The sequence below is a fragment of the Phlebotomus argentipes genome, unplaced genomic scaffold (genome assembly GCF_947086385.1).
Source record: "Phlebotomus argentipes unplaced genomic scaffold, Phlebotomus argentipes genome assembly scaffold_4, whole genome shotgun sequence".
Classification (NCBI taxonomy): domain Eukaryota; kingdom Metazoa; phylum Arthropoda; class Insecta; order Diptera; family Psychodidae; genus Phlebotomus; species Phlebotomus argentipes.
The window spans coordinates 572,954-597,992 of NW_026776174.1; the positions used below are offsets into that span (position 1 = coordinate 572,954).

General features: G+C 38.9%; 2 protein-coding genes across 3 annotated transcripts; both read left to right on the plus strand.

The window, feature by feature from the left end:
• Window positions 1-567: 567 nt before the first annotated feature.
• On the plus strand, window positions 568-2,749 carry LOC132257757 (esterase B1-like). The gene is made up of 4 exons (XM_059754787.1): window positions 568-936; window positions 1,010-1,147; window positions 1,219-2,100; window positions 2,160-2,749. Exons 1-4 carry the CDS (start codon window positions 796-798, stop codon window positions 2,619-2,621), a joined length of 1,623 nt encoding a protein of 540 aa, XP_059610770.1. The 5' UTR covers window positions 568-795; the 3' UTR covers window positions 2,622-2,749.
• A 6,881-nt stretch (window positions 2,750-9,630) lies between these two features.
• LOC132258160 (protein obstructor-E) lies at window positions 9,631-21,616 on the plus strand. Of its 2 annotated transcripts, none has more exons than XM_059755302.1 (5): window positions 9,631-9,864; window positions 17,961-18,170; window positions 18,260-18,448; window positions 18,930-19,140; window positions 21,325-21,616. In XM_059755302.1, the coding sequence occupies exons 1-5, from the start codon at window positions 9,822-9,824 to the stop codon at window positions 21,377-21,379; spliced, it is 708 nt and encodes a 235-aa protein (XP_059611285.1). In that variant the 5' UTR covers window positions 9,631-9,821; the 3' UTR covers window positions 21,380-21,616. The 2 variants fall into 2 exon arrangements, with proteins under 2 accessions (XP_059611285.1, XP_059611284.1); XM_059755301.1 differs by lacking the exon at window positions 21,325-21,616 and adding an exon at window positions 19,634-20,770.
• Window positions 21,617-25,039: the final 3,423 nt, after the last annotated feature.

The following is a 25,039-nucleotide window of genomic DNA, read 5'->3' on the forward strand; positions in this document are numbered from 1 at the left end:
TGTCACCGCGAAGGGGAATCAGTTGAATGGGTGGTGGGTGGGTGGCGTCCCGTTGAGCTTTTAATACACCAAAAATGGCAAAAGCTCTTATCACACAACAAGTTCAGCGCCAAGGAGAGTGAGTTAAGAGTCCAAGTACTGTGTTTAATGTGTGACAATTTTGCGAGTTCAAGTCTACCATAAATGGTAGTTGCTTGTGAATATATTGCTAATAACTCTTTGAAATTTATCACCGTGGAAGATGAATCTTCGTTTAGAGGTGAAGTGGCTTTATATATGAATCCTTGCCTAGTTGTACGTTTCATGGGAAAATTTATATATAACGCTGATGGAGTCCTTAATTGATCATTTTTTTTACGGGTAAAAATTGTTATTTTAAACACTCCAACCGTTTTTGGGAGAGAGAAAAACCTGTTTATCAGTCATCTCATGCTATGCGCAGCATTAAATATCAATTTGCACTGTAAAAAATGGCAACAAAGTATTTATAGCAATTTTCAGTGAAACACACACACACGCCGCCAATGACTCAGGGCATTTTGTCAAGGAAAAAGCAAACAGAAAATTGTGTAGTAATGAATACACTCGAAGGCGAATGTGTTTTCAATCTGACAGCGTACGTGTTCATCGTGACAGTCAATATTTCCCCTTCGGTTGGACGCAGATAAAGTCTTATGGTGTGGTGATAAGAAGAGCAGCCAAAACCCCCAGTTCAAGATAGAAGAGCATTAATCTCTGCGTATGAGCAAAGTGTGAAAGTGGAGAAGATAAAAGTCTCGTCTGTCAGTGTTGTGAATGATGTCGAACACAATTGTTGCGCGAACTGCTCTGGGCCCCATTCGGGGGCTCCACAGTGAAAATCTCTGGGGCACAAAGTACCTCAGTTTCTACCGAGTTCCCTATGCCAAGCCTCCAATTGGCAGCCTTAGGTTCAAGGTAAGTTCTTGCCAGTAGAATTTTCTGATTAATTGAGAGACCTTCAGCGTAACGCTGTGATATTTTTCTCTAGGATCCAGAACCTGCTGAGCCTTGGACGGAAGTGTTGGATTGCACAGTGGAGAGCCAAGGATGCAGCCAGAAGATGATGTTCCTGGAAACATTTCAGGGCGAAGAGGATTGCCTTCATTTGAGTGTTTTCACCAGGAATGTAAGTGTGCAATTGGAGTACTTTGGCCCGATTTGATAACAAATGATTTATGCTATCGCTCTTTCTGACAGTCTGACCCTAAGAAATTGCTCCCAGTCATGGTTTTCATCCACGGCGGTGGCTTTGTGTGCGGATCAAATGAGACGCAAGTCTATGGACCGGATTTCCTCATTGAGAAAGATGTTGTTCTCGTGACAATCAACTATCGCCTCGGCGCTCTGGGATTCCTCAATCTGCACGATCCCAATCTCAGTGTCCCTGGCAATGCTGGACTGAAGGATCAAAGCATGGCTCTGAAGTGGGTGAAGAATAACATTTCCTACTTCGGCGGAGATCCCAATTGTGTCACAATCTTTGGGGAAAGCGCTGGAGGCGCTTCTGTGCACTATCATTTGATATCAGAACTGTCGCGTGGTCTCTTCCATCGGGCCATCGTCCAGTCGGGGTCTGCCTTCAGCAATTGGGCCTTGTCTCCTGATCGAGACTGGGCAGGACGCTTAGCCCAGGCTCTGGGATGGAATGGAATTGGCGGTGAAGCGGCGATCTTACAAACTCTGATGGCTGCTGATCACATGGAGATTGTTACAGCGCAAGAAACTGTGCTGACGCCAGAGATTAAGCAAGAAGGCACCATCAATCACTTCGTCCCGTCCATTGAACACTACCAAAGTGATCAATGCATGATTCCTCGGCATCCGCGAGAGATGTGTCGAACCGCGTGGGGAAATGCAATTCCAGTGATGGTTGGAATGACCAGTGAGGAAGGATTAATATTCTATCCAGACATCAAGAAGAAAATTGAGAAGAAAGATCCAAGCTTGACAGATTGCATTCCGTTGGATCTCAAATTACCCATGAACAGTGCTGAACGCAAGATTATCGCAGACAAGATTAAAGATTTTTACTTTGATAAAACGAAAACAGCCCAAGAAAAGCACGACAATTACGTAAATGTAAGTTTCCACTGGTTAATTGTGTGAAATATTTATATTAATTGCCTTTATCTCTGCAGATGTATACTGATAAGGACTTTGCACACGGAATAACAAGGCTAGTGCGATCCAGATGCGAGAATTCCTTCAAAGTTCCAACTTTTCTCTATCGCTTCAACCACGATTTGCCGACTCTTGTGTTCGTGAAGCCACTGTTCTGCCCAGAACCTGGAGTGTCTGGAATTTGTCATGGAGATGAATTGCCGTGTCTATTCAAGAACTCCTTCACCGAAGTAACAATTTCCAAGGATAGCACAGAATACAAGGCTATCGATCGCATGGTAACGATATGGACAACATTTGCTGCAACCGGGAACCCGAATTGCGATGCTACAAGACCAGAACTCTGGCATCCAGTGGCAGTTACTGGTCCTCCTTTCAAGTGTCTCAACATCTCTGAGAGATTGGAGTTCTGTCAGCTCCCAGAGACAGAGAGAATGGCTCTGTGGGACTCCTTTTACACCCGTGACACCCTGACATGATGACGATGTGTATTGATTTTGGACGGTTGAGGAAAAAGATGTAAATAAATGATTGTGGATTTTTTGAAGTGACGAAAAAGAAGTATTAACTAAATTGGTCTCCCGCTGCAAAATGACCAATTTCGATCAGGGGAGATAAAAGGGCCTGAAGTTGGTGAAGGAAGTGAATGTGGCCCAAATTGAGACAAACTAATTAATGATTCCAATTGATGGGTAGATGGTAATGATGATGGTGATGATGGCAGAATAGAAAAGAAGTGTTTGCCCGGCTACAAAAAAAATTTGTAATGCACTTTACATAACTGCACACACACGTTTTGTAAGAGTTTCTCAGACGGGGGAGACCAAGAGAGGTGGATTTAGCGTTGGTAAAAAAAAGCACTAAGAGCTAATATAACCCTTTGAATATTAATGGAGTGGATATATGAGTAAAAGAAGTGTTGGTAAGTCAAGAGGAAACTTCAAACATCACCAGTCATTTTAATGAATGGCTATTTTATGCGCAATGCACAGTCAATTGTAGGCGCATTCACTTCAATCTCTCCCTCTCTCTCTCCCGCGCGCACTTCTTGGAGGTCTTATCTGACCCGTTAAACAATTCCAAGACACCAAAATTGTAGATGGTTTGATGGCACATTCACATTTTTTCAGGGACTCTGCGTGGAATTTCACACAATTGTACTCTTTGCCTCTCCATCGCGGTATCAGTGCTGGCTAATTGAATTCTAAGAAGCGCACCGGAAGCACGGATCGCACGAGAGATCTTGACAATGTTGCGACGACCAGTTTGTCGGTCATTTCCTAATCACCATGTGAATTTTGTCCGCCAAAAGTGTCTTGGAGAATATATTTCGGGGCAGTTTTTTTTGTCCACTGGTCAGTGGAGCGAATTGATTGAGGTGGGTAAATGGCGTTAAAAGAGACAAAATAAAGTTCCCAGCGTGTCCGAAGAAAAAAAAATTCAAGCGTTGAGTGAAATTCATTGAAAATCAAGTTGAAAACGTGAAAAAGTCAATGTCAATACCAGTTTAAAAATATGTTTAATTCGATCATTTCACCTTTTTTGAGTGTAAAAATCGCATGCCCTGCAATGGCAAAGGCTTTCGAATAAATTGAAAGCACGGCAAGATGATATATATTCGCGTGAATGAAGCATTTTATCGCCCAAGATCCCAATGACAAAGGAGCAATTTGCATTTTCACATCTCTGAAGACTGCACTTTCCATCTTTTGCCGGTGTTATTAATCGTCTCACAAGTCGACGGGTGAATCGAAAACTATGAAAAGCCAAAATCGCAATTTTTCAGCAAAGCAAGTTCAAAATTTAGCGTTAATGAAGCTGAGAAATTTGACAAATTTACTTGAAAACCCTCAAAACGCCTTCAAATCGTCCGTTAAAGTGAAAATATTGCTCTGAATTTATTATTTTGTGATAATTTCAGTTGATTTTATCGGTATTTATTGAAATTTTTGACTAAAATATGGCAAAGTTAAAAGAAAAACTGAAAATATTACTTTACAAAATCGATTTTATCCGAACAAGTCCTAAAAAATCAATTTTTTACACTGTATTTGAATTTTTATTAAAAGTTTTTAAGTGAAAAAAATTTAAAAAATATTAGAAATATTCATTCAAAGTCTAAAAAACTTTTAAGATAATTCTGAACATCTAAAATTATTTTCTGAAGAGGCGTTTTATGCGTTTGACTGCAATTTTTGATACTTTTTTTCCATTTGTGCTTTTTAAATGAAATTTTTGTACAGAAAGAACTAATAAAAAGCTTTTCAAACATTCATAAGACGAAAACTATGATAAATCGACTTTTCATAGTTTTCGATTCACCCGTCGAAGTGCGAATTATGCCGAATATGATGTTTTAACGTTGGGCGATGGAAAAGAGTTGTGATTCATGTGGCAAAGACGGCGGCAAATTAACATCGAGGACATCTGAGAAGTCTGCGATTATTCCAAAGCGTCTTTGCACCGCAAAATACAATTTCAGACGGTCAATTTTCTGGTCACACATTTTGTTACATTTTCAACGCCACATTTCTCGTTTCTCATGTGACTCAGCATGAAATTATTTTTAAACTTGGTGGTCAAGCAACTTGAAGAATTTGCCTTAATTCATATGTGAAAAAAAGGAAAAATGCTAACAAGGTTGTTAATCAATTAATTTTTGAGAGGTGATTTTACACCCATTTATTTCCTCATGAACTTTTCCTCAAGCATCTCGTTGCACTTTTCCGAGGTGGGAGAAAAAAAACAGCGATGGAATTAATCTCAAAGGTGGTGACTTGTCTTCAACTCAGCACTATTGAGATCTGTCTGTAAATCACGTGGCGTCAGCACTTACTTAATTGCTGAATGCTCGAGGTTGAGTTGTAGATCATAAAGCATCTCTATTAAGTTGACAACATTTTGTGCATTGCTGATTTTTTCTTCTTCTTCTCTCCTTGCCAAGCGCGGTTTGTGGCTTGATCTTCCAGAGAGAGAGAGCGAAGAGATTTGTCGGATTTTTTGCTGAACAGCGAGACAGTCTGGGAGGCCAGTGAGCAATTTGCCCTGTAACTTCTTTGCACTCTTACTCTTCACTTGCACGATGACGATGGTGTTAACCTTGGGCCAATGTATGTCGTCTGTGCAATTTCGACACACACAAATCGCCCAGATTTTTACTGTCGCGCAGGAATTGGCGGAGTTTGGTCTGAATTCAAGAGCCGAAAGACGATCCCCAAAACTCGCAATATTAAGCTGTCGCCACATGACATGTGCCAGGAATAATTGGGCAGGGCGATCAAGAATGTCTGTGCGATTAGGGCGGGCGATGCAGGTGGCAGAGATGCACAAGAGCGTCCGTGGGGGAGACTCCCCGGGCTGAGGGTTGATGGGGCGTTTAGTCGTCCCGAGAGGTGAACTGTGAGCTGCACGGCTGCAATTGCAGTCGGTCATTTCTGGTTAATTAATCCGACGACTGCTGGAGAATGTGGCATTGTCCTTGGCATATGAATGGATCAAACGCAAACCAAAAGCCTCAGTCATGTGTGCCACATGGAATGCTCGTACTTTTGGCTCCTGGCGAGGCGCATTTAAATGCAACACTCGAAATGACTCACTGGAATTGCAGATGGAGATCTCCATGTGTTTTTCCACCCTTCGCCTGTCTTGTAAGCCCTCTGTCGACGCCACGAAAATTCACCCGTAATCTCATCTATTCCGCACTCAACCATCATCGCGTGATGGCAGAGAGAGAGCCAACATATGTGAAATATACTAGAACAATCGCACAATTGTCGATGAATCTGGATTTTTAGGCGCCGCATTTTTTTTCCTCTTTTCCGCGCACAAAAAAAAACTTTCAATGGCAGAAAAGTGCTGAAGTGGAGAAGAAATGATAAAAGACAATGCAATACTCTCTCTCTATCTGAAATACATCTTTTTTTCAAATATTCCGCTTCAAGTGTGTGATTTATGCCATCATTAAACAATATCACATTGAATCATTGAAAAATTATATCTCAGTGAATCGAAAACTATGAAAAGTTCTTTATCTGTTTTACTACTGGAAAAAAATCTGAAGTTTATATTCTATGGGATAATAGAAAAAAAAAGTTTTTTTTATCCAAAAAACGATTCAATTTTTCATCAAATTGTCCCAAACTTCAGTCAAAATCGCCCTAAAACGTTCTTCAATTTTAAAAGAAAATCATATTTGGCAAAAGTTGATTTTTGGGAACTTGTTTGGATAAAAAATACTCGAATATTTTTGAAAATTGCCTTTGGAAAGTAATTTTTTCAGTTTTTTCTATGAACTCGCAATATTTCAGTCAAAATTTCAATTAGAACTAATAAAATTAACTGAAACATTCACAAAATATTATTTACAGCGCAATATTAACACTTTAATGAATGTTTTAGAAGGTGTTTTCAGGTAATATTGGCAAATTTCTGGCAAAGAATTCATTTAATACACTTTAATACAAACAATTGTGGGATATTTTAAAAAGAAATCAAGTGAAGATGCTGAGATATTTATCAGTTTTTTAAATTATAGTTTAAATTTGTACGGAAAAATTGCACTGAATTGTATTTAATTCGTGAAACCTTATTTCGTCGAGCCAAAATGAATATGATTTGAAATATTCATCAAAATCAAATCACTGCAACACTTTTTGGCGTATCAACATCAAACCCTTTACGATATGCTTGGCAAGCATTGGATTTGCGTTACAAAATAAGGGCAATGTTACACATTAAACACGGCAATTGCATTGAAGTTACTCTATGACCAATTTTAATTGCAGAAACATAATTTTACATCCCCACATTTTACCTATAAATACTACTTTACGAACCATTTTATTTACACCATAATGATAATTGTCTGAAATTGAAAAATTTACACCTCATATGCTCTGAAGTATTTCTCGTGCCCAGACGCAATAGACACATTTCGCTCGAGGAATTATGTATTTAATAATGTTTCATCAAAATCGAGATAAAGTGAGTGTGTCTGTAATAATTGATATGAATTTAAATGTTGGTTTTCGAGCAATTATGTCATTTGGATTGAGAGCTTATTTCCACTCCGCCATCAGTGAAAAGTGTGTCAAAAGGAAATTCACGCTGAGTATTTTTTATTTATTTATTTATGTAAAATCCACCATGTAGTCATTAGCTTTAATATGCCTCACTTGATTTTATCTGTGATTTCAAATTTAATGGAGTACGGTTCAATTCTCAGCCCGAAGTGAACAATGAGGAATTTCGATAAATACATAATATGAATCTGCCGCGGTGGAGCACCTAATGAGATTACGAGCAGACTCAAAACAATATTGGATGTTTATAGTATTAATGCTAAATGAAGAGTATTGTGCAAAAGAGAGGAGCGTGATTTCTTTTTTGCACCAACTGATCTGTGGAGAAATGTAAGAGTTCACAATTGGTTACATTTGCGATCACACTTCTTTCCTATTGTGGGGATTTTTTTGCAGAACATAATAATAATAATGCAGAGCGGAGAAAGAGTCATATTGAATTGTGAATTGAACTGAATTAATAATGCAGAAGAATCTTTTCCATTCATTTTGTGCATTTTTAATTGGAAAATGTGTGAACAAGACGGTTTTTTTTGTTAAATTTCTCCGTGTCCTCAATATTTTTTGAATTATTTATACCTAAATTGCTCACAGAACTTCTAAGCGTCTTGAAGAATCAACTCCTTGACTTTTCACCATGAATTTCTGCGGAGTTTTCAAGCATTTCTTGGGCGTATCAACAACATAAACTTCCCAGGTTAAATATTCATCCATGAATGGTGTATTTAAATGCTTCCCACCATGTGTTGGAAAAAACGCTTTCACGTGTATTGATGTCGGAGATGAAATGATTGAGAATCAATTAGTGGTGCAGAATCAATTTAATATCTCAATGGAGGCATGTTCTGCACGATGGGAGTTCATGAGACGATCACAGAGGTGAGAGGGAAGCGTAATATATGGAAGTGTATGTAAAATGTGAGAAAAAAAAGAGAGAATTCGTGGTGGTTCACATTTCAATGCCGTGCGTCGTCAAATGAAGGTGAAAAAGTGCTTGGGGCTAGGTGTTTCCTTTCCGATTTGTCCAAGAAGCTTGTTGTTACCCGTGACCGGAGACAAACTCCCACTTCCACCTTCCCTCCATTTGCGTCTCTTGCCGCAATCAGGGTTTTCAACATCGTATACAGCCCATAGTTTTCCCCCGCACAGTGAAGGGCATTTCTCCGACAAAACCACCTCTTCTCAATTGCGCACACCACAACCAATTTATTACGTAAGGTTGCAACGAAAGCGGAATTCACTCATTTTCATGTCTCTCCTTCTAATACGCCAACATTCTCAGTGTCACAGACTCTTTCACGTGCAATAATTGCATTTCTCTCGTGCTTTCGGAGTCCTTTTACCTCCAATGTCTTTTCACTGCCTGCAGGAATGTGGCAATTGTCTGCCGTCCCTTTGCCCACATTGTCCTAAACTGCTGAGGAAGGAGAAAATTGAAGAGTGTTTCCTCTCAAGTGGCGAGAAAGAAACTTATTTGACTGCTTTCTTGTGCACAATTAACACAAAAATTGTTTACTCAGAAGTTTTTCCTCCTGGTTTTTTCCATGGAAAATATGGAATTTGACATAGCAAATTATGAGATTTTTTTTTTCCTTCTGAAAACTCTTCAAATTGATATTTATTGTGCTTTCTGCAATTGCATTAACTTAAGAATGTTTTCATTCACGCATTGTTAACACTGTGCGGCGTCAGAATCACGTCAATGCTCTGGTGGTTCTCAAAGCAAATAATGCACAATTGTAAAATGTTGGTTATTGAGAAAAGAAATTGATACAAATGCACTCGCATGAAGACATTTTCTGTGTCAATGAATACTCATTTTTTCTCCGTTCAATTCCAATTTACCCAACAAAACAATCACTCGCTTCCCACTCTAAGTCAATCAGCCCAATTACTATTTTAACTAATCAGTGCACCTTTTAGCTCGTCAAATTGTGAGAAGACGAAAGAAGAGAGAAAAAAAGGCATCAATATTCAACTTCACATGGAAACTGGATTAACAATTTTTATTATTCACTTCTTGTGCACATTGACAGTGTGTTTGGCTTGGCAGAGTGTTGGTGTGGTAAAGTGAGATGAGGTGAATTCTTTTGGTTGAAGAGGTAAAAAAGAGGTATATAAATTTCATGCGGTTGGTGGGAATGTTGGTAAAATACAGTGAAAATTTTCATCTTGCGGCCAAGGGTGGGGATGGTGACATGGGTGAGTATTGAATGAGTTGGAGGAAAATACTTGGAAACTTGATGTTAAAAACCAGTGAACAATTGGTTAATATTTTTAAATGTGTATCGTACAACTATTTCTTCTCTTGGCGTCCAACACTTTATCTATATAGTGTTATGAACTTATGGATGGAGCCCCACTTATTTCTCGAAATCGCCTTTACACCTTTACCTGGGTATAAAAAGAGAATGGTAAAAGTTTCACAAACACAGTTGGTTATTGAGTTGTTGCGCGAGGAAGACGTGTGTTGAGACCGATATTCATTCAGTTCAATCACGGGAGGAAAGAGACACTTTTTGGCACCTACAGCGAGTTTAGGGCGCACATCAATTAAGTCGTATAATTATTCTTGTAAGAAAAAGGAACACAGCCAAAATGAGACAGTGTTTAATTGTGGTTATTGCTATTGTCGGATTCGGTACGTACAAATGAAATTTATTCAATTCAACTCCCTTGCAATGGACTTTTTTTCTTCTCTCTGTCTGGATTAACACACATCACATAAACACCTCAAGTTCTGTACAATCCTTTTTTGACGAAACGAAAGACAATCAAGTGCGATATGGCCCAAAAGCATTGAAATGAAGAAAGAACTGTGCGCAAAGAATTCAATGAGACATGAAAATTGTTTTGAGTTTGCCAAGAGAAAAGAAAATGTTAATCAAGAAATCCGTCGAGGAGAAAGAAGAAAAAGTGAGAGGATTCGTGTCACTTTCTCATTCTTGACTCGTTTTCATCGGCAAACCCACGAAAGCTGCGAGGGCTGATGGGATGTTTGGTACTTGCGTTGCATAATACATTTTTCGCCTCTCTCAGTAATATATTTCTCGTCTCCCACCCTGAGCATTATATGGCCAAAAAGTGTTGATGAAAGACTGCATCATGAAATTCCAAACACACCCAGACTTGCTCTCCACTTTGGCGAAACACTTCTTTCACCGCGTCTCCATGTCCGATGAAAGTGAAAAGTGACTGAATTTTCGAATTCCATATAACTCTAATCTTGCCAATTTTGCATTGTGCGACGATTTATTTGACTCCATTAGGATTGCATAGTCTATATAATGTGGGAGGAAACATAATTTTCACTGATTGGAATATAATTTTCATCAGCATGAAGAGCAGGAGAAATAAATTCTAATTCCAATTGATTCAATTACTCGTTAGATATAAATTTGCAGCACACACAGATCCTCTTTGGAAACATCCTAAAGGATCTGTAGTTATATTCACTAATTGAGGTATTGTTGAATCTATCCAAAGATAGAGCAAACAATGAACTTTTACTGGAATCTATTTGGATTGTTTCTCTCAGTGCAGTGCACAGAGAAGAAAACGACGAATTTCTTGTGTTCATCTTGCAGAACCAAAAAACACTTCTTTCTCCCGTTTGGAGCGTGTTTCTTCTGACCATCACGAGATGCGAGAGAGGCAAAAAAAATTTTTTTTTGAAATAAAAAGTGAAATTAGTTCAATCAATTCCAGTGGCTGTTGTACCTTTGCGTGGTTCATCATCCGCTGAGCACCAAAGATAAATACCAATGAGAGAAAATTGCTCAAACTTGCACGTTTTCTTCCTGAAATTTGCATAGAAATCTGTTTGGATGACTTTTTTTTCGGGTGGTTCATCTTCGAACTTCACGTAACAAGTCGCGGCAAAGAGTTTTTTCGGGTGACAGAAAGAAAAGAAGAAGACAGACGACAGTGAAGGAGTGACGTGCAAGAAAATAGCCATTTGATGAGATAAATACCGTGGAAGAGGTGGAAAAAGAGCACACAGCGCATAATGAAGGTGTCGAGGTGGTGGAAAGAGCTTCTCAGGTTCATTGACAGAAATGCGTGAGCTCAATTTTAAAATTCATTGAGATTTTTTCACTCAATCTTTATTATTCATCACTATCATTGTGCATAGTGTCTCATGGAGTTGAGGCAGAGAACGAAGAGCGCTGTTTCTCAGACGCCAAATTAAGGCGCGCGCGAGCGAAGAACGGAAAATTCTCCATTAGAGTCATAATCAACGGTCGGCGCGAAGACAATGGCAGGATGGAAGTTTGATGTCCACAAGAATAGACACGGTCAATGGGAAGAGATTGACACGTGACAACCGTTGACACTCTTTTTCTCCTCTGTTTGTGCAATTTTCAGCACACCTTCGCGACATGCCATTGATATTCGCGAGCACCGCGAGCACTCTTCCATCTTACCATATTCTTGTGGCATGCAAGAAAATCCCTCCACACACATCTTGTGAATTATCTTATGAAATTGTATGAAATTCCAATGTGATGTTTCCACGGTTTTTCACTCACATCGAACACCTGTGATCTTTTTTTCTCGTTGAATCAATTTTTCAATCAAACGTAAAAGTGAAGTGCACTTTTTCCAATCTGGAGCAGCTTTCTAAACAATAAAGTCAATCTCTAGTGGAGAGAAATTTTAGTGCATTTCTTCTAAGTGCTGAAATCTCTTTTTATCACACCATTTCACTAGAAATCGATGGGTCACACCACCAAATTCACGCCTATTTGAGGCTCATTGGGCAGCGGAAAAAGTGTAATATAAGATTGCCTATAAGTCTCAAAGACAAGTCTCAAGATTACATGAGAGAAGGTCTGAATATGCGTTTGTTCCTAATGCATTATAGGAGAGGTTATAAAAATGTCTCTCTTGTGATCCGATTGTTGGATAATCTTTCTTAATATTTATTACTTAATGGTTGTCATTTCCTGTATTTAATGACATTTGTGTGTCCGGAAATAACTTTGAAAAGAACCTCAAAAGTCTAATTCTGACTTGACACTCTTAAACTCCATCATTTTCATCCTTTTCATCCAATTGAATGAACAAATATGCAGAAAGGATAAGATTAATTGAGTTCGACGACAGTCATCATAGATAAGACACTTCTCTATTGGCTGCAAATAATTCAATAAAGTGACTTTTTCTCCAGTTTTCGCACACACGAGAGAAGTGGCAGTTTTGTGTTCAATGCTGTGTGTCATTTGATTACCCTCTTGACATAGTTTGAGATACTTTTTTTTCCCCGAACTGAGCGCGTTTCCTATCCGAGATCAGTGTCAAGATTTGACCATTTCATCCTCCTTTAATGACCCTGTCAAGATGGATAAACTGCCTGATGCTTTCTGACGAATTTTATTGATTTTTTTCCCCTCTCCAAGTCATTACCGAAAATTGAGGTGAGTCAAATTGTTTGGAATTTGCTTGCATTACAACTTGTGAGATGGTTTTTTTTTTGCATCGGCAAAATCATCAAAACTTTCTCCTCAAACAACCAACTCCGCGTGTGAAATTGTGTGTTTTTCTTTCTCACACCTTTTTTTTCTTTATTCTCCCCATCGAATCCATGTTTGGAATTCCTTGCTGAAATTCTAATTATTTTTGTGATTTTTCTCGCGCGCATTCGCGAGCTTTTTCGTGGCTTGAGCTGCAGACACGATTGCAAATGGTTCATAATGCCGTCTTTTGCATACTCTCTCGTGCTTCAGCCACCTTTCTTGCACCACGCTAATGTCTTCGTTACAAAATTAACGTGTGCACCTCGCCATGGACTCCCGTAGGAGGGCATTTTGCACGGAAAAATGATGCGTCAGAGATGAGATGGTGCAAGAAATTGTGCTTGAGGTGCCCAATCTTTGTGGGCCATGACTCTGTGTGGCGTGTGAGTTGTGAGGAGGAAAAAACAATTAAGATTGCGCTGCACCTCCGTGTCCTCGATCAATTGAGAAATCTACTGAGAAAAATTCTTCAACAATTTCCAATTATTTCCCTCCCGCGTATCTCTCTTGTTCTCTTCCATTGGGCAGCTGGAAATTGCTATAAGAATTGAAGTTGGAAAAATTGACAAATTACAATCCGTGAGTGCGAGAAAGAGAGATAAATTCCAAAGTGTAATTATGTAAAATATTGTGTCTCTGGCAATTTTATATTATCTGAGGCATACGCCAAGGCGCTGAAAACGAACCAAAAGGGAGGCATGAGTTCGCTGTACTCCACAAAAGAGAGTGAGAGACATGTGAGCAAAGTCTCTCTATGTATAAAATGAAATGGAAAGTAATAAATGCGACCGCGACACACAACAATTCTAATGTTTATTCATTCATAACGTCATGCAAGTTTCAGCCAAAGTCGTGCTCCAGCTTGTGAATGCTTTACATGAAAATAATACACTTTGTCTCCCCGCTCTTCATATCGACTCACATTTGCATTCCTAATTGCACTCTTACCGAGACACACACACACTTACGAAGATGGAGACATAAGAAATGAACTCGCTTTGCCTTCGGAGTCACCCACTGAAAGGTGTTACTCAACGAAATTCACGCACTTAGAGACAATTCATTTTCTCCCCAAAAAGTTTCATCAAAAATTTCAGGCTCAAGATTATCGGAGAAATGCGCGCTCTGTATGAAGATAATTTGAAGATAATCACCCAAAATGTTGTGCGGGGAATTTGGTAATAGAGATTGAGGAAAGAGACCAACAGACGGTAATTGGTGGAGACGCAGAAATGGTAAAAAGTCTTATGATACATTCGATCGACCGGTTTTCGATAAAAGTGAAATTTTCAGCATTGCACTACACAGAAACCCATTTTAAGCGATATATCTCCCAACACTGATTTACCTGTTCCTCTCCTGCAGACGCTTTGCACAGCAAAACCACAAATAAGCGATTATTTCCGGATAAAAATGTACATATTTCACACAACACAGTCGCAAATTTGACCTTAAATCGTGAAAAAGTTTGAATTGTTAAAATTCAAATTAGCCTCAAATGCTCTGTATTTTAGCGGTTTCTTGTGAAATTTAATTTTAAATTGTCACCAATTTACTTTAATCGGTCTCATTTGTCTTCACCTTCTCACGCGGTGTTGTATTTTCCGCCGTTGCCGCCAAATCATCACCACGTGGTGGAGAAATAGTCAAAAATTCCGAGAAAAAAAAACGGGCAAATTGAGTGGGAAATTTGTGACTTTTCGGGTAGACAAACCACATTCTTTCACTCAACATGTGAAATCCTGGACATGTTGGGCTATTTTTCGTCTCTCTGCAACATTCCAAGTCTTCTCGGCAATTTTTCACGCCTCTGTTGAAAATCATCCAAAAGGAGGAGGTGAATTTTACCACACTTGTGGCTCTTATTTTTTTTCGTCAACATGCGTCGTTACACAACCGATTTTGTCGTTAGGCCGGATTACAAAATATCCAAATCGATAGTGAGCAAATTTATGCACATAAGAGTTACATTTTGAGTGAATACATTGGCTGATATGCCATAAGGAAGTGCTGATTAGTATGCAAATTGGTGGAGCATCTTCGCTTTCGCGCAACGCCTTTGCGCGCACGGTGATTTCTTCAGAAATTGCCTTTTTCTGCGCTGTGTTGTAGAGTCTTCATCATTTCAAGGTAAAATTATTTCTATTTCTTCGTGGAATGGAAATAAGATAAACGGGTTTAAGGCGTTTTTTCTTCTTCTTCTACTTCTTTTCATACTTCTCTGACGATCTCCGCTTGAGATCACTGGGTTATTGTCTTAATGGGTCACAACGCGTCTGTTCGCATGCCATCTAGCTGTCCTTCGGCTTTTGGAGACACACACACACACACACACACACACACACACACTCTGAGTTGCTGGATTTTCTCCAATTTATCACATATGTTATGCAATTGAAGAAATATTACGAGAATGTGTAATTTTTCTACCTTCTCTCAACGCGCGCCGCCCGCCTGAGCGGAATTGAAATTCGCGCCTTTTCTCTCACTCTCTCGCATGCCTGCAATATCTAATGACGGCCAATAAATTCAATTAGAAGAAATTGTGTGATTTTACCACACTTTGTGCCTCTTCAATTATTCTGCTTGCGCCACGGAATTGCACGTAAATTTATCGCCACGATTAGCATCGTTCAGTGTTGAGCGATTGTTTACACAAGTCGCGTAGACTTTGCTAAGAAAAGAGATTTCTCTGGAAATTGTCAGAAGTTTGGCTATAGTTAGTGACCTTGAAATGATACCATTTATCAATTTTTGATATTCCAGAAAGTTCTATCGCTCAATTTGTGTTCTTTTGAGGATTTCATGACCTTGATCTTGATCTTGAAATTGAGATATCAAAATCATTTTACCATCGCCACTCAGTCGATCAAAATTTGATAACTTCTTGACTTTTGCAACTTCTGTGACAAATTCTTACACAATCTCTCAACGTCAATTGTGCATCTCTGCAAATCTCTCACCTTTGCGCGGTTTTTTGTGTGTCTGTGTGCAGAGAAATAGCAGTGTTTGCACAAGAAGGTGAAAAAATTTGTCAAACATATTTGCTGAAGATTTTTTTCACTGATAAGTCTCTATTTTCCCATCCACTTCTCTTCCTCGTGCCTCACCGCCGATCTCAAAAGATTGGACCACACCTCTAAGCTATGGCACGCTGGCGGAGAGCTCTTATGTAGTTGGTGGTACAACCAGTTGCCGAACTCCACATCGCATAAGAATAAATCGAACACACAGATGTTAATATTATGTATATTTATTTATTATTTTACTTTCACTTTCGAAAATTACAGAAGAGAAAAGTGAGGTGAAAAAAAAGTACACACGACACTGCTTCATGTGAGATATAGGCATAAAAGATTGTAATTTAATCACGAAATTTTCATGTGCTTTTTCATGATGTGTGCAGAGCAGCAAAAAACGATCGATTATTTTGCACGCTGTAATGCGAAATATCAGCCGAAAAAAAATTGTCTGCATTCCACGCGAAACTATAAACTCTCACCGGAGTGTGATCATCTTTCGGGGGTCTTGTCTTGTTCTCGGGCGCTGAAGAGGCGCAGAAGAGGAGACGAAGTGCGGAAAATGAGTTAAATTGATAATATACCAGGGGTGTTCGTCTCACCTTCACGCCACGGTGGCTCATTTGCCGCGAAATGCCACAACAAATGAGATGAAGGATGGCGCATTTCTTGAAAATGCCCCCCAGGGAAGAAGACGCATAATGAATCACCCACTGAAAGAAGCGCCAATGACAGACTATGGGTGAGGATGAGAGGAGAAGAAAAAAAGTTGTGAGATAAAATATTAAATTACCATGGTGATAAATTAGTTTCAGTGGATTCTTCGGTGTTGATTTATTGTAATAAAATATCCATTTTGCGCTAAGGTGACACAAAGGCTCACCTCGAACGGGTGAATGAGAAGAGCAACCTCTTTCGTGGTTGACTCTTCTGCAACTTTCCTGCAACCCATTGATAATAATCTCCCCCGCCCCGTGTCTCTCGGATGCGACGATCTCAAGGAAAAAGCTTCAAGTTACCATCCGAGAGAGATTTATCTCTGACAAAGCATTGTTTGATCCTCAAAGGTGGCTCTGCAGTGGCTGCACTCAGAGCAAAGTGACGGTAATATGAGCTCTAGATTGTGCACACTCATCAACCTACTTGAACTACATACATATTTTAAAGCTCTAATGCCACCAGCGGGCAATTAATTTGCCTTCTTTCTCAGATTCAAATCCACCTGAGTTTGATTTATCAAGCATTGATTTATCTGAATGCAATCCAGCGATGAATGCGAACACCTTCGCTGCCTCATTGATTTTCTCGTGATGTTTTTCCAGTAAAAGTTTTTTCAATAGCAAACAACACTCGAAGCCACTTTATAGACTGGTTGACAAACAGAAGGAATGAATATAAAAAAAGTGCTGATTCCATTACTTTCCCGCACTCAACATGAGAGTGAATTTCAATGAGACGACAGAAGTTTGGAGTGAGGAAGGCTCAAGAGGCCACCAGAATTTAAGCACAAGGCGATCCAATTATTGACCATGAAAGTTTCTTATGCTCGTCCCTCAAGCTTCTAGTTGAACTTGATTTGTCCAATCATTGTCATTGAGTATGCAAAATTCGTGAGGGGAGTTGTCGAAAAAAAAGCCAGTGCACACGACTGTGTGTCAGCGATGTGAGTCAAAGCTTTATTAACTTCTTCGGAATGCGCGCTTTTTTCGCAATACACTCACTCGCGCGCGGGTCCACTCACAAGCCAGAGGACGAACGAGTTCTTCAGTGAAACGACCAGAGAGTGAGGAAAAAAAAAACATTTTTTTTAACGACAAATTGCGTAAAAATTGAATTCCAATTTTCTCGATGCAAGACATCGATTGAATTTCACTATCGTCTGCGGGGCTAATTAAGGCCGATATAGGCGCTCATTTAAAGTCATCACATGGAGTTGGATGCTTAAGGTGACATTTGGAAATTGGGTCATTCGCACAAGATTGTCTCTCCGTGCATGTTGAGGAGTTGTGAATAGTGACAACTCGCGGATGATTGAGCTTTGATCATATTCCAACTTTCGCTCGTCTATCGCGCTTTGCAGCGTGTGTTTAGGTGTGTTTAAGATCAATTGTCTGCAAAAATCCCCCCAAACAATGAGTCGAGAGAAATGCCAAAAGACTAAGCATCTCTTCTTCTTCCAACACCATTGTCTTTTGCAGCCGCCGCCCAGGAGAACTTCAAGTGCCCAGATGACTTTGGCTTCTACCCACACCACACATCATGTGACAAATATTGGAAATGCGACAATAACGCGGCCGAGCTGAAAACATGCGGAAATGGCTTAGCCTTCGATGCATCTGATTCAAAGTACCTGACAGAGAATTGCGACTACATTCACAATGTCGACTGCGGCGACCGCTCCCAACTCGGTAAGTTGCAATCAAATTATGGCGACACAGGGAGTGTTGACATTCCACTTTCCTCCATGCATGCTAAAGTGTTCTTGCATTCACATTAGAACCACCAATTGGCACACACCACTGCCCACGGTTGTATGGCATTTTCGCCGATGAGAACAAATGCGATGTCTTCTGGAACTGCTGGAACGGCGAGGCTTCGCGGTACCAGTGCTCACCTGGTCTTGCCTATGATCGCGAGGCTCGCGTCTGCATGTGGGCTGACCAAGTGCCAGAGTGCAAGAATGAGGGTGAGTCCGAGGCAGTTTTGCAATCAAATTTCTTGAGAATTCAGTGGAATTCCAGTGAATTTTGCGCTTAGGAGTCGATTGAGTTAGAGCGATTACAGACTTGCCGGTGATCCACAGCTGGCTGAGCCATGAAACGCGACTGATCTCTCGATATATCGAAGGCTCAACTGATATTTATTTAACTCGCATTCTATTTCCGCAATTTTATCGTAAAATTTCACGCTTTTTCATAAAATAAACAACTCAATTGACAGCTGAGAGCAAAACACGAAGCGAAATTGTCGCTAGTGTCGACAAAGAAGAATAACTCCTGACTGTGTACAGCGCCAGTTGAGGATTGATCCGAGTTCGCGCCGATTCGAGGGTTTACCGGCAAGTCTGCAATCGCTCTTAGCGAAATTTCGGTTTTGCACTCCATATCAAGGCTGCTGAACTTGTTCCGCTCTTGGACTTAACTCACCTCGTGTGTTTGACATTGCAGAAGTTGCCAACGGATTTGCTTGCCCAGCCCCGGGTGAAATCACAAATTCCGGCACATTCTCGAGACACGCTCACCCTGATGACTGCCGCAAATACTACATCTGCCTCGAGGGTGTTGCCCGCGAATACGGATGTCCCATTGGCACAGTGTTCAAGATCGGCGATGCCGATGGCACTGGCAACTGCGAGGATCCCGAAGAAGTTCCCGGATGGTAAGTGTTGATCCTTGAAGCACATGGAATTCTCACAATTGGCTTTTTCTCGCACAAAATTCTACCGCATTGGCATTAAGTTTCAAAAGAAACCATTTATAGCTACTAAATTACTTGACACTCTTTGTGCTAAACTATTCTTATATCTTTCGGCTTTCTGGGTCTTCTAACACCAAAACTCTCTCTCTCTCTGATGTGTGTCTAATTCAATGTTTCTAATCTTCACCCTCCAAATTGACACAAAATGTCTCGCAAATCCCAAAAACATACGCAGGACACAAGATTCTTGTACATATAATAGGATTAAGTGAAACTATACTTCAGACACACCTGTTCTTACCAATTTTTGTGTCTTGTCCGGAGTCCGGCAAGGACTGAAGAATTGCGATAGGCGGGGAGAGATGGAAGTGTGAAGGAAAAATTGGGGTTAAAGGAGCTCTGTGAACATTGTGAATCGCGTCGTCCAATTGTTCTTCTCATTGACCCATTGCAGTGAAGATTATTACGGCGATCTGGACTTGAAGAGCATCCGCAAGAGTGAATTGCTGGCCGGACTCAATCAGGATGGACCTCGTCCAGCTACCAAGCCCAACAAGCCACGCCCACAAGGAATCAAGGAGAACTAAGAGTCCTCCATGAGGCACCCCCAATTTTCAGCCACCTTCTTGTGACTTTTCCTCTCCCCCTTCTCCTTTTTCTCTCCCCCTCAGTCTCTCTCTCTCACTGGAAATTCAAACTCTTCTCATCCTTATCTCCCTTATCACTCTCTCTGTCGCTCCTTTTAAAGTGTAGGAATTTCCACGAAAGAAAAGCAACTATTACGTTTTTGATGTAGAAATTCGAGAGTTGTCACCAATTCGAAAAGATTACTTTTTTACAATTTAATTTAAGTCTCGATGAAAGAAAAAATGTAATGGAAATTTTAATTTAACTAAAATGAATCAATGTTAATAAGAATACAACTTATAGACTGTTTTTTTTTTTAAATAATAAATCTTAGATCTTTATGTCTTATTGATGATCATTTAGAAAGATAAAATGCATAAAAAAGGATTTTTTAATTGATTTGTAGAGACAAACTATCACTAAATACTTTACTTGCAGATTGTAAGATACTCAGAAATGAAAACACTCAGAAAATATTAAGAAACTTTGTATATTTTTCGATGACACTCAAATCTTATTGAGATTAATTGCAGAAAATTAAATATTATTTTTTTTTATTTATTGATTCTATTTTTTCCCCTCTTTTGCAAATAGAATTTTTTTTACTTTTGCAGAACACAGAAAATTCTCTCTCTCTATCCATGAAACATTTTTTGTGAAAATGTAGACAGAAATTGGTGAAAAATAAATAGAAAATAAAAAACACCGATCAACACTGTATGATGAAGTGTAGTTGGTAGGTTGAGAGACACAGCACACAAAGAATACACACAGAGTCTCATTAATTGAACATTAACACTTTTACACGTGATTCAGACACAATGAAAAAGAAACAGAAAAACACACAGAAACATGCAATGAGATGGAAGGTAAAAAAAAGAAGAGAAAGACATTTCAAAACAATGGAGAATTGCATTGAAAGAAGTCGTACATGATAATATTTTTAATTAATATAAACAAACAACAAATAAATGAAACATCACAAATTTCTCCTCATTTTTATTCTCTATTAATTTGTTTGTAATAATGTCTCAAAGTCATTGGCCACTAACTCTCTTCCTATCTGTTGTAATATCTTCTTTTTGAATGTCTTGTTATCGTTGCAGTATAATGTTGTAATTCTTGTGGGAGGAAAATTTCATTCACAATAATCAATTCTTGGGAATGAAATGATGTTTGTTTATTCACATTGATACATTGTATTGTTCCTCATTCTCTCTATATTTACAATGTAATGATTCAGCTTTTGTTGGAGCATCTTTCTTACACACCTTTCTGAATGTATTTTTGAACCTCTCTCAAATTAATTTGTTATCATTTTCTCTATAAAGAAATGTCCAAAAATCTATTCAAATCTATGTTCCTCCTAAAAAAAATCAATTCTGTAGGTAAGCAAGATATAATTTATATCATTAATTTCCATTAGTTCTTGTAGTGTTTTGATCACAAATTCTCTCAATTTCAGTGTAATGCACATGAGAATTGCCGAATAAATGATCCTCTTGTCGTATATTTCAGTGAGGATTACTATGGGGATGTGGACTTGAAGTCCCTGAAAAAGTTGGGCTACTAAATGACCGTCAGCGAATGTGCTCGCAGCAAGACTGAAAAGAAAAGCTCAAAATTGCCACGCTTTTGCTTTTGATGATGCACCGAAGAAGTACATAAAAAATTTCTTCACAATCAGGATAATACCGCAGAGTTTAATCAAGTAGTGGACAAATATTTGCCAGGATTTTCCGAAATCCCCAACAGAAATGCCTTTTATGCTCAAAATGACAAATTATATGGAAGTAAAGTCATGTAGCTGTAAACATTGTGCCTTTTCTTGACACCCAAACCTCCATTTAGAGTCACTCATGAATTGCAACAATTGTCCAGAGTCAAAATCAGTGAATGGAATCTACACAGAAATGTCAACAGTCATTCTATGGGAAAAATTCTAGTGAGATTGTCACCCTTTGGCTATTTTTAATGGTCGTTTGTCGTGCTCCTCTCTCTTCCCACAGTCACCTCGAGATGTTTACAAACAGTCCATCGACAGAGCCGAATTGCTGCAGGAAAGCTTACTTCACTCAAACAGAACGTTTTCAGAAGAACACAGATTATAGAGTTTATTGGGACGACTTGAAATTTTTGGCGGGTGCGTGCAGCATAAAAAAGCGAGACTTGTCGAGGGAAAACCCTGTTTTTCAGGCAGATGGAGAAGAAATATCGTTTTGGCATATATGAGGGAAATGTAGCCCCAGAAGTGCTCTACATGTAGGAAAAATAATCTGATATAAAAGTGTTTTCGTTTCGAAGATATTTGATATAATGTGCTGGTCAAAAAAAACGGTGATTTTTTTACCGGGTTGCGCACAAAAGATCATTTTGGACCAACAAGAAGTGTTTTAAAATTCCCATAATGTTTTACAAAGTAGTAGATAATTTCAATAGCTATCATTGGAGCCTAATTTGAAGGAAATCCATGAAAAATTGGGCGAGATATGAGCACATATGTGCGGCTCCAGAAGGAGAACCTTGAGGATTGCATTGTTGGAAAGCTGATGACTCAGAAGGAATCTAAAGAAAACCACATTTCATAAAAGGGCAGACAAAAGTGTGATTTTTGTTCCTTAGTGAAATTAAACTCAACACGCAGAACTGTTGAATATTCAGCAAAAATACATATTTTCAATCTCACTTCAATGCGAGGAATTTCCCATCTGAACTGTGGTAATCCCTGTTTCAGTAGCCTTCAAGTAATTTTTATCCGATTCTGTGGGGGATCTTTTTAAAGCGGAGGGACAGCAGGAAGCTCACGCCTCAAAAGTTGGACATTTTAATGCAAAAGAGTCTCCTTATCGCGCTCAAATCGACATATATGGGCCTGCCGGCGAGGGTTTGAGGTGAATAAAGGGCGTTGTTACTACAATAAAAGTGTCTATAAAATACCCTAATAAGTGTAAATGACGGGAAATGTTGTTTTTACCCTTTTCCCCATGACTTTTTTTTCTCTCTCTCTCTCTTCTTCCACTTTGTCCACCCCAAAAATTCACGCTCAACCTCCGAAAGGCGTTTCTGGGGGTGCTTCAGTTTCATATCCATTTCGAGCCGTCGAATGATGAAACCTGAATGTTCGAATAAATAAAAGTTATGCTTTTCGTTTATTTTACTACACACTGTCTCTCTCTGCTCATCGCACTTTTTTTTCACATTCACTTTATGTGATATAATTTTGTTTAATGGGCAGCTTGAAGGGGGGTGGGAATGTCGCTAAAAGGATTCACAATTTTTCACTCTTCAGAAGCATGTATATAATTTTTGCTAAATAAAACTTTTAATTGCAATAAAGTTGGAAGAATGAACACGGTGGAAAATTGTGATTTATGCTGAACGGTTGGGGATGCAGATAAGGTGGCGGAGAGGGTGACATAAAGTATACCTTTTAAATATTTTATGCAAATTCGCCCTTTTTTTCTGTCTGTTTGATTATTGTCCCATTTGGCGTGTCTGTGTAAACAATTTAGCATCAAATTAGCACAATTGAGATTAAAATTTATTGACGGACACCTAATGAGGGTGTATTGAGGGGTGAATTGAGTGGTGTGGCGACGATAAAAAGCAGCGCAGAGAGAGAAGGTAATAAATTTAATTTTACGTGTATTTGCTCCCACCGTTCTCTCCGGAGCATCGATGCCCCAGTGTCAAAGGTGATGGCCCATAAGAGGCGGGTGGATGTGGAAAAACCGAATCAAAGCAACCAAACCCCTCACTATGTCATGCCTGGAAGGATTATGGTTCGTGTGTTATCCTCAAAGAGCACCCTTAAATTGCAGGAAATACCCTTTGCCATCCCTCAAAAGGTACTTTTCATCGTTGTGTCATCTAAATAAATTCGTGATGCATTAAAACTTTGATCAATCAGCCGAAATTCAGTTAAAGACACCCTTCATCCTTGCCGTCATCCTTTCCCATCCAGACACAAAGTTTTCCTCAACCATCAGACGCTGGGGAGTCGCTATATGTAGTGTATTTCAATCCCATTTGACTTGATGGAAAAGACACACACACGCGCGCGCTTCTTCAGTTTTAGTCATCTTCTCTCATTCTTGTCAAACTCCGCAAAAGTTTTATTCATTTCAATTTTTAATAACCTAAGTACATTATTTTGCCATTTATTTTTTAAAACTTTCATCGTGATAGTTTCACTGGGAGTCTGAAGCGGAGGAAATGAACATCATACTGTTTGTGTTTTCATCAATTTGTAACATATTGGCGCACAGCTACCGGCAGAATTCGCTTTTCCAAATAACACACATTTGACTAGACTTTTTTTCTGTGCTGCAAAATGTTATATGATATTCTCTAAACAATGGCTCTTGTCATGAGCTTCAGCGATGTGCTCATTAATTGTGTGAGCATGATAACAATGGTACAAAAAATATTGTGAAAACGAAACTATATTTCAACGGATGAAGCAAAAACTAGGAAAAGTCGAATTTTTGATAGGTTTTTGATCTGATCAACAAGTGCAAAAATTTTTATGTGTCTTCTTATGACTGAAGCTGTTCATTTTCTCCAAGAAAATTGTTCCAAACTGCAGAATTTTCTTAAAATATTATTGAATAAAATATTTGTCATCTTTTAATTTTTTTCACTTGAAATCTTTGAAGAAAAGCTCATGCAAAGTATGAAAAGTTGATTTATTAAGAATTGCATTAACTTTGCCATTATTTCTGTTAAAAATTTTATTAAATTCTACTGAAATTAACTGAAAAATTCAGAAAACAAATATTACAGAACATTTCAAAGGTATTTTGGTGATTTTGAGGTAAATTTGACAAGTTTCGAAGCCAATATGAACACTAAATTTTCAACTCGTTCTTATGAAATATGATGATTTTGACTTTCCATAGTTTTCCATTCACCCCCTGAATTTGAGCTGTTGGAAATAGATCAAATCATAAAAGTGAAACTTTTCCAAATATGGCACGAAACAAATATTTGATCAAGTAACAAATTGACTGGAAATAATCCCGCCTAAAGATGTCAATTTTCGAAACCCCAAGGCAACATCTCGAGTTGTCCATAGAATATACTTTCCCTCTTGCTATATATACCTGTCTTTTCCGCTGGAAACAATGTCACAGAAGTAATTGGAAATTTGATTCAATAATTCAATTTCCCCCTTTCTTGAATTTTCCACCCCGACAATTTCTAGAAGTTTCAGCATCTCGATTAGGGCTAT

Bases quoted from the DNA above. Each gene is read 5' to 3' on its own strand.
- LOC132257757 (XM_059754787.1), top strand. From the start codon at position 796: ATGATGTCGAACACAATTGTTGCGCGAACTGCTCTGGGCCCCATTCGG. The intron at 937-1,009 runs GTAAGTTCTTGC...ATTTTTCTCTAG, and splicing joins TTGGCAGCCTTAGGTTCAAG to GATCCAGAACCTGCTGAGCC. The intron at 1,148-1,218 runs GTAAGTGTGCAA...TCTTTCTGACAG, and splicing joins TGAGTGTTTTCACCAGGAAT to TCTGACCCTAAGAAATTGCT.
- LOC132258160 (XM_059755301.1), top strand. From the start codon at position 9,822: ATGAGACAGTGTTTAATTGTGGTTATTGCTATTGTCGGATTCG. The intron at 9,865-17,960 runs GTACGTACAAAT...TGTCTTTTGCAG, and splicing joins TATTGCTATTGTCGGATTCG to CCGCCGCCCAGGAGAACTTC. The intron at 19,141-19,633 runs GTAAGTGTTGAT...GACCCATTGCAG, and splicing joins CCCGAAGAAGTTCCCGGATG to TGAAGATTATTACGGCGATC.